The following is a 14,305-nucleotide window of genomic DNA, read 5'->3' as shown; positions in this document are numbered from 1 at the left end:
TTTTCCCTTTTTCCTTTTTCCTTTCCTTTCCCCTTTCTTTTTTTTTCTAACTCATCCCAGTTGAATATAATGGATTTATTATCTTACAAGTGCAAAGCTAGCCTAAAGACTCATGTGAGATGATTCACTGAGACTTACCCTACATTTAATGTGTATGTGCAAGAGAACATTCTTCCCCAACCCAGCCACGCTCAGAAAGACAGTCTAGCTGTTGGCTTCTTTCACAGCAAGGGATCAGTCCATATTGCTTTACATTTTCAGTGCTGGTCATGCAAGTCAGAAGGTAGCTTAAAGACTTTGTAAGTTAAAGCTGAGGTTCTCCAAAGCCTCCACAGATCATGGGGCTTATGGTTTTCATTGAGTCATAGCTTTGAGACTTTAAAGGCCAGAGAGGAGCATTAGATCATAGGTCTAACTTGTACATTGAGGTTAATTACACTTCAGTCACTTACGCCTGTGCTGAGCTCAGTAACTTCCATTTGCCTAAAATGTATCTTTTATAAAATGCGTATGTCCTTGATCTGAAGACATTGAAAGAGGAAGAAACCATTGCTTCCTTCACTATTTTATTCCTCTCACTACTTAAACCCCTAGTTATAAATGTATTCTAATTTGAGCTGCATTATTCTAATTTGAGCTTTTGTGGTTTCTGTTCACAGACATTGATCCTTGATATGCTTTTTTTTTCTTTTAGAACAGTTATTTAGTTCCCAGTACTTCATTCTCTTGGAAGTATGCATACACAGTAATCAAGTCACCTCCCAGTCTCCTTTTTGATACACCAAACAGATGGTGTTCTTTCATCCCTCATTATAAACCTTTCTAGTCCTTCAATCATTTCTGTGGTTCCCTTCTGTACTTTCTCCAATTTGCCTTTTTTTTTTTTATTTTTTTTAAAGTGGACAACAGAATTATACAGAAGAATCCATTGTCCACTTCATAACACCGTACAAAGAATGCAGTCAGTCACCCTTTCACCTTCTCTACTCCTGTTCAGTATTCCCCTGCTTATATGCATATGGATTTTACAGCACCCTTTTTGCCACAGCATCGCTACAGGAGCTCACACTGAGCTTCTTGTCCTCTGCTTCTGAGCTGCTTCCTTACATTTTCTTGGCTCGGAAGCTTTCCTTACCTAACTTGCCTTATGTCCATTGCCACTGGACTTATCTGAATAGAGCTGACACAACAGTCAGTTTACTGATTTCCATTTTCCCTGGTGTTATTGCATTCAGTATTGCTATGAAGTCCAGCTCCTGGAAGAATGTGATTCTTCAAGAACTTTCCCTTTATTTTAAAAAAGTGAAGTAGCTACACTTTTTGCTTGAATACGGTCCTTGCTGGGCACAAAACATTACGAAGTATAAGTTTTATAAAATTGAAAAGATAAAATTTATGAAGCTTTATACTTCCAAAATTAATGTATCTTTTTTTTTATGACAAGGCTAAGGGAATTGTTTGAAAAGTTTAACAAAGGACAATGAAGAAGACTAAAAGCAAATGAAGAAATAAAGGGAAAACATCAAAATGTATAAAGAGTATAAAATTGGAGGGAAAAAAACTGCTACTCTGGGTTATTTAATATCAGTGTAAGAAATAAAATCACAGACGTGAACAATCTTAACAGACCTTATCCAGATACAACTATAGAAATAGCAACTGAACTAAAAATATGCATACGTATCTGAAAATTAGCAGAATACATTCTGAGCAAGTGAAGTTACATGGAAATCTGTATTATGAATGGCTGTGACTGCAGTGCCACACTGATTTTACTCCTGACTAATATCGTAGATTAGAGAGATCTATCACAAAACTAAGTTCATGACTGGATGATTCAGACACTCTTAAAGAGATAAACTGAATGACCAAAAAAAGAAAAAAAAACAACCTCTTTAAAAAGCCAGTTTCTCTTTTATTAGAAAAAGCCACTTTCACTCAACTTTCCTATGTACTAAGTTATTTATAAAACTCTGTATTTTAGTTAAATTATTCAGAATATCTAATGAGATACAAACAGAAGATGTTATTTTCCTACCATTACTAAATAGGCTTCAGGAATTTACTGAAGATAGACACAAAACCTGCTGTGATTTCTGTGGGCCAAGGCAATTTTTAAGTATGCCTAGAAATTAAACTTACACACTGCAGAAAAGGGAACAACAGCAGAAGGAGGATATTTATCAATAATTATTGGCTAACTGTTCATTTTAGAAAGGTTTAGCTATGGATTCTGCACATTTTTGTATGCTAACCCTGTGCCTTGTATGGGGAACAGACACATAGAAGTAAGATTTGCATAAAATAATCCCTATGGAAACCAAAACACAGTTTAACTCCTTTATTTGTCTTCCAGGACTAGAATTCCAAATAAGATGCCAATGTTTTTATGTTTTTGCTACACAAAATTCTATGCAAACAAAACATATGCAAATATATAGCATTTCAAAGTGAATTTTCATTTACCTTAGCACTACTGAGAACTGAGATGTTGATGCTAATAACAGACAGTATTTACGTAGAATGAGGTAGAGCAAGCTACAGAGAATGAGGCACATATCTGGAGCAAATCATCAGCAGAGTTTCAGACTGAAACATTTGTAAATTAACTGAAATTAGCAGCTTCAACTGTGAGTAAAATCTTTTTCAAACAAAACCGCAACAGGACTGAATTACACTTTAGAGTGAGAAGAATTTGTTAAAGATGTAATTTGACGGTAAGTAGCTAAAATAAGAGGGACCTGATTGTTCTAGTGAAGAAATGCTAACAGACAAAACCAAGCATCTCAAGACATCCACCAAATGTGAGCAATAAGCAGGCAATAACTGGTTCTGAATGAACAAAAAGCTTCTGGAACAGTGTGAGTGTGCTGTCTCACTTCTGGTAAGCCAGTCATAATACCAAACAGAGAACAGGAAGAGCTGAAAGCTTGCTTGCAAGTGGCATAGAAATTAACTCAGATCCGTTATGCATGATCTTAAACTTGTAAAACTCTCTTCAAATATACATATATATTTGTTATATATATATATATAAAAAAAAACAAAAGCATGAGGCTATTGCAGTTGGTAAGAAAGTGGGTGTAAAAATAACTTACTACTCATTCTAGATGCCAACACATTTGCATTAAAAGTCATGGATTTGTACTAGAGGCTCTGCTCATTAGTAAAGTGGGAAACAAGGAAAAAAAATGTGCATTTTTTAACATCAAAAGTAATAATAAAGCAATTCCTGAGAGAGGAATGAGAAAACTATGAAATGGTGAAGTAATAAGAAGAATCAGAAGAGTCCAAGTGTTTGTTTTTGAAGACTCTGAGAGGTACTCTACAGAATGTGCTTAGGGAGGAAGAAGAGAGAAGATAGCTATGATGATTCTGTCATTTACAGCACTCTGAGCACTACACATGTGCCCAGGCACATTCAACTTTCCTGCAATGAAATGTGTACAGTTTTGCACTGAGGGAATCAGCAGTCAGAACTGTGGTGAGATCACTAAGCACAGAAACTACATATGCACCAAAACTGAAAAAAACCTTCCTGTTCTTGAACAGAATTGTGGTGCAAGGTCAAAGCTCCTCATGCTTTAGGTGTATAAGAGTATTAAGAAGCTCAGAAAAAAACAAACTAGCAAGATGTGAGTTTCAGTTGATGAAACAACTATGAAATATACATGAAAGCACTTTGCACACGATGGAGCCAAATCATTCTGATATTTTATAGCTCAAAGAATTGTCCCACATCAAAGTTACTGAGGATGAGGGTGTGAAGATGGTCATATGTTTGTTAATTTTGTACTAGTAACGACAATGAAGTAACAACTTAATACACAAAGGATTATGTTAATATTTATGTGTGGTGTCTGAGCACAGCCAGAGTGAACAGTCTGATCCTGGCGTTCACATATAATAAAAGTTCTGCTGTCTTCCCTGACACTCCATCCAACTTAGAATATGCTGTATGGATACGTGTGGGTAAATCATCTGCAGCACCCGAGCAGGATGTGTAGACAGGTTTGGTGAATCAGTGACCCAGCACCAAGGCAAGAGAATATTATTTCCCTGGAGAGATCACTTTGTAAATGAGAACTTCTAAATGTAAGTTTTTATTTGTCTCTTCCTACTGTGGAGAGTATCAACTCCGGGGTTTCATCCAAATTCCAAATTTAAAAGTTGCTTTTTTAACACTAAGAATGTCCACCTATTTCCAAGTTGCCTAGCATATTCTTTTTTTTTTTCTCTGAGACCACATAGCTGCAGCTTTGCACAGCAAAACAATTGCAACTTTCCTGCAACCTCAGCACTGGTGACAAAACAAAAGAGATGAAATTGCCACTGGACAAAAACTAAATAGCTGTTTAAAACTGCATGGACTCCACAGCATGGAAAGCATTACTTAATGCAGAATACCTTACTCTCTTCACTGCCACAAACCAAAATCCTGGGTCACAATTTCAAGTTAATACTCATCCTCCATTTGCATACGTAGCCTCACATTGGATAAATATGAACTTGTCACAACTCAGCCTAGAATTGTTACTTTCCTTTTTTAATTTTCCAATGGTAGTTTGACCACAGATCACACAAGTACCTTGTAAGAGGTGAGGATGAAGAGGCTGGTGAGCAGTAAGAACAGCCGTCATCTCATCGTGGTCGGAAGGATGTATATACTCATAAATGCTATTACCAGTTAGCTCCACCTGTGAAGAGACACGTAACACATGAAGCAGTGCTACCGCCCGTCTTTTCTTTCCTATCCCCAAAACATTCTTCAGCGAGCTGTGTATAATGCATCTAGGTAACTGCACACCATTTTTTTTAGGCATAAATTAAATGTATCAAAACCACATTCTGAATTTTAAATTGAATTAATTCCTTCTTTAGCAGTGACTAATGGTATAGGGGGTTTTATGGGAATTTCTGGTGATGATCTGAACACGTAAGAGCTGCTCATGATAAATGAAGTGATAAACTAGAGCAGCTGTAGAAATGCTAGTTGGCTACAAAATGGAATAAAATCTCTAAACTGTATTAATGTTATTAATGGCTCTCAGAAAGACAGATATCCAAAAAACAAAACAAAAAAATTTCACAGGTTCCCAGAAGCTATCACCTGCATTCGGATGGCAATGGAGCCTTCAGAGCCAAACTGTTATACTTACATATTTCTTTGTGTTATTTTTTCCAGCTATCACCCACCACGTTCCACTCACAGTAGTACACAGAGCTCAGAACAGTAACCAGTGAATTCAAAAGACAGACTGGACTTCCATAGATTTTCACGGGCACTGGCTTGAGCCTTTGCTGCCTTAAGTAAACACGCACAGAAAATAGACTAGGAGTTCTGTCTTAAATATTTGTATTCCCTCTTCTCGCTCGTACTTTGCTTGAACAGGAATGTATTTCTGTCTTTCACACTGTTGTACCCATAATAACTGTTGCACAAAAAAAATGAGCGGCATGCGCCGTGCGTCCTTTTTGCTAACTCTGTTTGCCACGTATAAAACACACCAACAAAAGTCTCCAGATAGATGCAGTAATTGATTTAAGGAGTGAACCAATACTTTGAGCCTGTGTTTTAAATTAGTGTCAGGCTGCCCAATTGTTCACTGTGGCCTGATGTGCCTTGGGCCCCCAAGATCAGAGACAGCTGAGAGGTGAAGTAATTTAGCCTTTTCTTCTGAGCCAATCCTACTGATTTGCTAAGATGTGTGAGTTGCTTTTTTCTTTGAAATAAATGAAGTTGTCTACCCCACAAAGCAATCTTTTTCCGAAAATGTTTCTCATAGTTCCATTTTCTGCATTATTCATGGAATGTCTCTTCCCAAGACTATGCAAACTAACCTTTTTTTCTAGCCATCTATTCCCCACTTCTCTCCAACAACCCCTCCCTGCAAAAGCAAAAAACACCAACACTGACCTTATATTTTAACCAGAGTAATATTTCACTGATTAAGAGGAAAAAGAGAGAAAAGAAAAGAAAAGAAAAGAAAAGAAAAGAAAAGAAAAGAAAAGAAAAGAAAAGAAAAGAAAAGAAAAGAAAAGAAAAGAAAAGAAAAGAAAAGAAAAGAAAAAAGAAAAGAAAAGAAGGAGAGAAGAGATAGAAAAAGAAACAGGAAAATAAAAAGAAAGAAGGGACAGGATGAAGAGAGGAATGGATAAAGAAAGAAGGGGAAGAAAGAGGTCTTCGTACCTTTTGATATGAAGACTTTCTTACAAATACAACACCAAACAACCTGACTGACAAAATCAACTGCTGTAATCCAGAAGACCTTATGCCATCTCTGCTATTACTGTAAGTGTAATCATATCCACACTAGCATGTATCTACTCTCTTAGAGGCATAACACATGGATATCTCTTGATTTTCTGAAAGTAACTACCTACTCCAAAAAGAGCACTCTCAGAAGCACACATTCGTTCATAGGATCCACAGACTGGGCCTAAAGTCACATTTTTCTCAACAGTGTATTTTGCATCGCAGGGCTTATGCTTAAAATTCAAAAACTAAAGCACTTTGTTAAACTAATGACTAGTTTTTCTCATTATGTACACAGGAATATTTTCTGCTCTGATACATGTATTTGCAAGCCCAGCAAAATCAGCAGGGGGTGAACATAGAATGCTGAAACCAAAATTCATTGTAAAAATACTAGTGGAAACATAAAGCCGTCAGCAAAGAGACGGGGTCTAAGTAAGAGTCAAATAACCAAAATATGTATACATAATCTTGAAACTGACCACAGTCTCCTGCTACACATAGTATGTGCATACTATTTTAAAGCCTACAATGAAACACTGAAAACTGGGGAAAAAAAGTATATGGTTCAATTCATAAACCTTCTAAAATCCCATGCCTCGGGCTTATTGAACCAACTTCCTTGATGCAGCTTTTTAATATCTGTAAATACCTGCTTACTACCAAATATTGCTGTTTCCTACTAAGAGCTTTTTTATGTGTAACTCAGCTGCACATTTTTTTCCTGCCAAGAAACGATACATAATAAACACAGAGGACTAAGTAGATGGATTCTAGAGCAAATAATTACATATTTTGCCTTTCATATACTGATCTGATGAAAGTAAAATAAACTCCTAGAGAAGTTCAGATATTTGTGGTTAAATATTTCAAGATTTTCAAAAATCAAAGATAAGCTCAGCTCCCTCGTGGGTCCTGAAAATGGAAAATGGCTGGAATAAGGTCCAGACTTTCAAAATGATTTCCTAAGAGGATTTTATTCTCCATTCTGTGTCCTTGGACTGCAAAGGGAAGATGTATTTGGGGAATCAGAATCTATTTGTTATCCACGTAAAAAAAAAAAAGAGGCAAGAAATTGGCTCTATCTCAGCTAGAACAAGTCAGTTCAACGATGGTCTGAGGCCAATTGAAATTAGATGAAATTAGAGATCCTAACTATTCGTATTTACAGTATTTACTGTTAGAGTTGAGTGGAAAAGCTGATCAAAATCCAAACCCACAAATTTAACCAACAGGTCTACAAATGAAAATGCAGTCTTTTCAGAAGCACTGTTTCTGATTCCCTGACACTGCAAGCAGAATGAGTGAATCTTCATCTTGTTTTTACATTTTTGAACTCTCTTAATTATGTTGGCCAGTGAAGGGTTACTCAGAAGCTCCAAGTTCCTTCTGCTTAAGTTAAACTCAAGATCTACTAGAAGATAAAGGCTGCTGTAGTAGGTATCCAAGAATATCCTACATAATGTTTTTAAATTGACTTTTTGCTTAGTTTAAATATATATTTTAAAACAAATTGCACTTTAACTGGAAATTGATGTGTGGACTAGTTAATTGTCAAATTATTTAATAAAAAGGTCTTTCTATGCACACTCTAGGAGATTTTCTACAATCATCATCACTCTAATCTCAGCTTGTATTGGCTGGAGCTCTATAAGAGCACTTGTTGAAAATATAGAGTGGGATTATGACTTGGTGAGGGAGACCTGCAGAATTTGCTTCTACAGACCAATCTCATTCTTGTTGATGTTGGTGGCAAAACTCCCAATGATTTCCAGTGAAGTAGGAACAAGAACTCATTTAGAGCCCAGGGAAGAGTACAGAAATATCCCAGTATTAGTGCATTAATATCCTAGTATTTAGGAACAGCCTAGAATTAGTCCTAGTATTGCTTATAATTGTCTCTTGAAAAAGAGAGCATTGAGCAATATATTAGATTAGAGGATAAAACAATATCAGAAAAATGAGCAAAAATCACTGTCTATGTAATTGTCCTTTGGATTTATAAATGAAAAGCTGTGTGCTGTTAAACTATTGGAGTATACAGTGGTTTGATTCCAAAGCATGTCCTTAGGTATCATAACTCTCTGTCCTCTCTGATCTATAGTTTTCTGGGGAATTCAAGGATAAAGCCCATTAATTTACTGGGCTAAAGTGAAATACTTGAGATTTTGAGTATTAAATTGAATTCAAAAAACAATATGACTGAATCATCTAGCTTTCCTTGGCAGCTCTTGCAAGAAGGGCTTATAGAAAGATGTGTGAAACACAGGGGGAACACGGTATGTGCAGAGGACCATAAGATCATAAGGGCTGGAGATAATTAAAGCCTTCATGATGCTTTCAGTCCCTTCTCCTTGAGTGTGACAAAGTTGATCCACCAATCTACTCAACATGCAGGTCTTTAATTTCACCAGATGACTGGATAATACTGAGACCTCCTAGATTTGATGAACTTAAATTCCACTAAACAAACAAACAAACAAACAAAATCTGGACAAAACCTAAATCAGTTAGCACTTATCAAACGGACTATACTCCAGCAAGGACACATGGTAAAATTCAGTCCTTTGGAACAATTGTACTGACTCGATTCTATTTAAGTAATCAGCAACGTTGTGAACCTTTTCAACATGCTAGCTTCTAATAAGGCTGCTGATTCAGAGAAGAAAATGTGGCCATTTGGAAGAAAGTCTATTCTAAAACGAAGTACTATTTGATGTAATTTGAATGTGTATTAAATGATATGAAATGACAGATACTATGTTGTAACAGGCTCAATTGAATAAAGTGCTTGAAATAGGAATGTTCCCTGGATGCATTTTTAAAGTTGGCAGAAAAAAATGTATCCGTGCAAAACACTGATCTTCAAAATTACTTTTTGTAAAGGAGATTAGAAAAACAGTGATCACAGTTGCCTTTGTATTTAGAAATGGGTTTTATGAGACAAAATATTTGCTTTTTTTATCCATCTTTTGAGTTCTGTTGTTTTTTTTTTTCCTCATAGCTACTAATTCTAATTCCACTATTGTAAACACACATCCAAAGAACTTTACCGTTTTTCAAACAAAAATATTTATTACTACCAAGATAAAGTACTCATACTCATCCCCTTCTCTGTTCCCCAAATATCTTGCCTGTAACAGAACATCTTTCTCTCTCTCATTTTTGTCTCCTTCTTCTTTTCTCTACTATTAATTTTTCACTTAATTTTATTTTAAACTAAGAAGTGTTCCAGCTGCAATTGGTTCTGAAGAAACAGTTCTGTTTCTTGGAAGTCTCATCCAGGGCCCAGTGAAATTAATTAGGCATTTTTCTATTGGACTTCAGCAAGCTTTAGGTCAGGTGCTACCAATGAAACTGTGTAACACATTTATACACAAATGTATGGAAACTTGTGCTCCTCAATAAATTCAGGCTGTTTGCCCTTGCGTCTATCCCAAGAAGGCAAAAAATTAGAAATATCCTTCTAAGAAAAAAAAAAAAATCAACAATAAAAAACCCTTATACTTCTTGTGCAGAACAGTAGTAAACTGAGTTTTATGAGTTCTATCACAACCATATAAAACGCTTTACTGAAAAGACCACTGAGCTGGAAAAACTCAAGAAAAACTACCTTGAATTCCATGTGAACACTCATAAATCTGCCCCCTTTTCTTTTTTTTTCCTAAAGAACGTTTACCATAAAACTCATGTTCCACATCAGATTTCCTCTCTATTTCATAGCAAGTCTCAATATCTCACACAATCTAAAACATAGCCTTAAATTCTAAACTTCATTTCAGACATATAGCGTTACCACACAGGCAAGAGGCTTGGGTTTCAAGCTCTGCATATATCTGCAATTTGCAATATCGTATTATTTATTACCCTTCTTAAAGGTAATGAGGAGTAAAATACAATGAACAAGAAAAGATATAAAGACAGTCATGATGTGGTTGTAAGTATAGGAAAATTGAATATTTAAGTAGGGCCATTTATCAGAAAACAAAGTTGAAGCTTCAAATACCCCTAAAAAATGATGACTTTCTATATATGTTGCCAGATACTTGTGTTAGGTTCCAAATGCAGCATCACATTTAACAGATGGTCAAAATAAATCAGTCCTACCTGAGATAAGCCAAGATGTACAGACGCTGTTTCTGAGATGTACATTATTTTGCCATCTGATGCTACCACAAAAACAAAGCCATCCAAAGTCTGTAGAAGAGAAATGCGTAGGTTAAAAAGAAAGCATTCTGTTTAAACCATTTACGGCAAAGAAGTATTTGAAGTCTTTTGGATTAAGGTTGTTATCCAAATTAAAGAGCCGAAAACATCACAGTTCAGAAATAGAAACCTTTATCTGAAGCTGTTCCTACAAACTCTATGACATGTGCACACATTGTGAAATCCAATTCATTCCCCCTACAGATGCGAGCTTTACTGCTCACTTTAAGTTAACATTCTCCTGTTGATTCTGGTTATTTTAGTACTTAGCACAAATCCTGAGCTATGTGGTGCTTAGGGGAAAATCTAGTACTACGCAAGCCATTTTTTATGCTATAATTGGCAGATGCAGCTTACCACTATTTGCAATATATTTAATGATGTCATAAGCAAAGCTTTAGATTTCTTTGACTATATTTGTATTAATGTATTTCTGAACATGAGACTGTTTGCTAAATAACTAGGTTAACTTAGGGAAAAAAAAAAAAAAGTAATCAAAACAGCATTCAAATAATTCACACCTGAAGAAAGATACTTATGCTCATTAATTTATATGCCCAGAGTTTGGGAACCTCAGCTAATGCTAATATGTTATATGTTATACAGACTCTTATCGATGAGAATATTAACTGGATGGTAAATATTACTTATGTGAGGATAAACTGAAGTTTAACAGTGCTGTGTATCATTCATGCAAGAAAAAATAACTGGCCAGGATTTGGACATGTGACCTATTGATGCAGAGTGCCTTGATTCTTCTCCTTGATTCTTCTGAGCCCAAAGTTAGACATTCTTTCTAGTGTATCTGATTCTCCCAACCAAAAACTATCTACTATCTCCTATCAATTTTGGGAGCCTTGATCAATATGCACATGTGAACATTATTGGAAAAGATAAAGTTCTTTTTGCAGCACGCAGATAAAGCAGACACCAATTTTAATTCATATTTTAAGTTACTGAACCGGGAGGGAAGCAATAAAATCCTGAACTTCATGCTTCTACACTGCTGCCTCTATAAAAATATATAAATACATATTCCAAATTATTCTCTGGCTTACTGACTCCATAGTATGTAATTGAAACCAGATTACTCTTTGCTTTTGCATTTTTTCCTTTTTTAGACCGCAAATTTCATAACAGTATTACAGTGGAAGATAAATTATTGCATCTTTGACCATCACTTTTCAGCTAAGCACTGTCATCCTGCAATTGATCCACCCGACTGGACCTGTGGCTATCTCCCCTCACTTCACCACACACTGCAGCAGGTCCACCTTCCCCTACAGAAAAGCACAACCAAGCTGAAACATCCCTTGTTAAGCTTCAGTCTAAGGACCCTTCAAAAAGTATACAGCAAATTTGCTGCTGCTGTTAAAGCAGTCGTAATTCATGAATGAGTGAGCGGCAAAATGAGTATTACAGGCGATTAACAAATATTATTTAACGCCAGGCTGGCGGAGGAGCAAGTGCACCAGCCGCGATTTTCATCCTCGAAGACTTTTGCCCTCGATCCTTATCCTTGATAAGGGTTTTAAAGGCAGACCGACGGTTGTGAACCTGCTGCCTGTATTCAGAAATACGTGGGAGCTGCACTTCCAGACGGCCTCGCACAGCACAGCCGCCCCCTGAGCCTGAGGGGCCGAGGCTGAGCCGGCCGCCCCTCGGAGAGGGGTTCGAGCCCCTCACAGAGCGCCTGTTGACTTTTTATATCCCCCCCGAGCGCACGGTGAAAACAACGCCGGCTCTATGACCAGAAATTAACCTCCAGCCGTAAAACCGGCCGTTAAACGATTACGGTTTACTACGTCTTTAAAAGCAGGGGGAGGGAAAAATAAATAAATAAATAAATAAAATATCCTGGCAGTATTAAAGTTCACATATTAAAAAAAAAAAAAAAGAGCCAAAGGTAATAATTATTATTTTTTTTCCTCCGGCTGGCACACACTGCGACTTCCTAAGTTCTCCCACATAGTGAGGATTGAGAAGAACTGCAGCGCGAATCGGCGGGACTTGAGCGTTGTGCTTCCAGGTGCTACCGCCGGCAGATCGAACCCAGATGTGCCTCCCGCCCCCGAGGAATGAATCCGCTACCTGAAGCAAGTGGGATCCGAGCTCCTTGGCCACGTTATCCAAGGGCCCTATCCTGCTCGGCTGTCCCCAGGCGTCTCCCAGACCTGCGAAGGTGAACGAGGAGATGGTCAGAGCGGGGCGACGAGTCCGGCCGCCCTCCCCGCTGCCGGCCCCGAGCTCCCCGCAGCCCGCCCGCTCTCCCCTAGCAGGGAAGGAAATGGCTCTTTGTGTGTGGAAATGCCGCCAAAGGGACTCCCGCTGCCCCCCGCCCGCCACATCGCGGCCCTCTTGGCTGGGACACGGCGGCCACACAGCGAGAGAACCTCAGGGAGAGAGCCTGAGGAAAGCCGCAGTCCCGCCGGTCTCCTCCCGTCCCCTCACGGAGCGCGGATCGGTGCAGAGCTGCAGACCCACAGCGGAGCGGTGCTCTGGGCGTCTCGGCCTGTTTGTTTATTTGTTTGTTTTCATTTCGTACACGAGAACCAGTGGAAGGGCTGCAGGCTGCTGCCGGCAGCAGTGCTCAGACGGAGGTGAAGGCGCATCCATGTCATGCCTCGTTTTTGGAGTCTTAAGTCTTAAGCCCTCAGAGCCGTTCTACACGGGCGAAATGAGTGCGGTGGAGGTTCAGCCCAGCCAACCTTCACCCGCTCTAACGGGGCTCTGTACAGCCTCAAAACCGGGCTAAGCGTTTTTCTCCCGCTGCCTCACACCGACCAGGTGCTTTGAAAGAAAACTCGCCCTCCGTCAGGGAAGGGAGAGGACGCTGCACTCGGGTGGAAGGCGCTGCCCTGCGCTCCAATCTGGAACGCGTTTGTGAAGCCCTCCCGGAGCCGCATCCCCCTCGGCACCGGTGTGGAAGCGATGGCATCTCATCTCCTTTCTCCCTCCCTCAGAGACGAAGGTATCTCCCATGCGGGAGGAGACGGGGAGGACGCAGAGCTTCGCCATCCGCGGGGCAAGAACCGAGGAGCCCGCGGCAGGGAAGGAAAAGGGACCCTGGAGTGTTCGGAAGCCCGCTGCCCTCTGCCCACCGCCGGCTGGCTCATGGCAGTGCCCGAGGCCAAGTACAGCCCCGGGGGAACAGCTCTTCTCCTGCCCGCTGCCCCAGGGGCATTCCAGCGGCGATGCTGCTCTGGCTGTAGGGAATCGACACCTTCCTTTCCCTTTCCTTCACTAAAAGCAATGTTTGACCACGCGTGGGAAATACACTTCGAAGAGGCAAACGAAAAGTCGCGCTTTTCTACCGCCTTTACCCAATTTGCAGTTCGAAGTACATTCCCAAACGTCCAAGCAATCGACACCACGTTTCTTTCTTTTCTTTTTTTTTCTTTTTTTTTTCTTTTTTCCTTGTCCCTATTTTTCTTCCTACGGAAATGAACCCTCCTCTTTCAAAGGACCGCGGGTTCACCTCGCAGTCTTCCGCACCAGACGGCAGTGCGAGGACGACGCGCTAAGTGCCGGCGCTGCGCGGAATGCCCTCATTTCGATGTCCATCAGTGAGGGTCGGGAGGTGTTGCTGCGACCCTCAGAGCCGTGCGGGTTGGGCTGCACCGCACAGCCAAACCCCACCGTGTTCTGAGGTTATTTTTCTGAACCTAAAGGGCTAAAACCTCCGCTTCCGCAGATTCTTTTTTTTTTCTTTTTTCTTTTTTTTTTCCCTTTGAGATTTTAAATTGGGGTTACAATCGCGAGCTCGCATCAAACGTAAACGCGTTTGGGGGGATCAGGTTGACATTCGTCTAAGCTTATTTTAAAGCCAATGATTTTGTCATC

At 39.3% G+C, this 14,305-nt stretch overlaps 1 protein-coding gene across 4 annotated transcripts in view; it reads right to left on the bottom strand.

Moving 5' to 3' along the window:
- Positions 1-13,854, bottom strand: part of SIM2 (SIM bHLH transcription factor 2) — a 51,012-nt gene extending 37,158 nt beyond the window's left edge. The window contains exons 1-4 of one of the 4 annotated variants that reach the window (XR_002120163.2): positions 13,008-13,853; positions 12,554-12,636; positions 10,364-10,453; positions 4,589-4,697 (exon numbers count right to left, since the gene is read on the bottom strand). Coding sequence is in view for 3 of the 4 variants with exons in the window: in XM_031556851.1 (XP_031412711.1) it covers positions 4,589-4,697; positions 10,364-10,453; positions 12,554-12,636; positions 13,008-13,083 (358 nt within the window). In the remaining variant the exon portion in view is untranslated. Of the gene's footprint in view, positions 1-4,588; positions 4,698-10,363; positions 10,454-12,553; positions 12,637-12,855; positions 12,920-13,007 lie in introns of those variants that run through there. The other 3 variants (XM_031556851.1, XM_010723433.3, XM_031556848.1) reach the window with 3 other exon arrangements.
- Between the last annotated feature and the right edge of the window lie 451 nt (positions 13,855-14,305).

Source organism: Meleagris gallopavo, chromosome 1 (genome assembly GCF_000146605.3).
Source record: "Meleagris gallopavo isolate NT-WF06-2002-E0010 breed Aviagen turkey brand Nicholas breeding stock chromosome 1, Turkey_5.1, whole genome shotgun sequence".
Classification (NCBI taxonomy): domain Eukaryota; kingdom Metazoa; phylum Chordata; class Aves; order Galliformes; family Phasianidae; genus Meleagris; species Meleagris gallopavo.
Note: the sequence above shows the minus strand (reverse complement) of the source record. Positions and strands in the feature narration are given on the sequence as shown.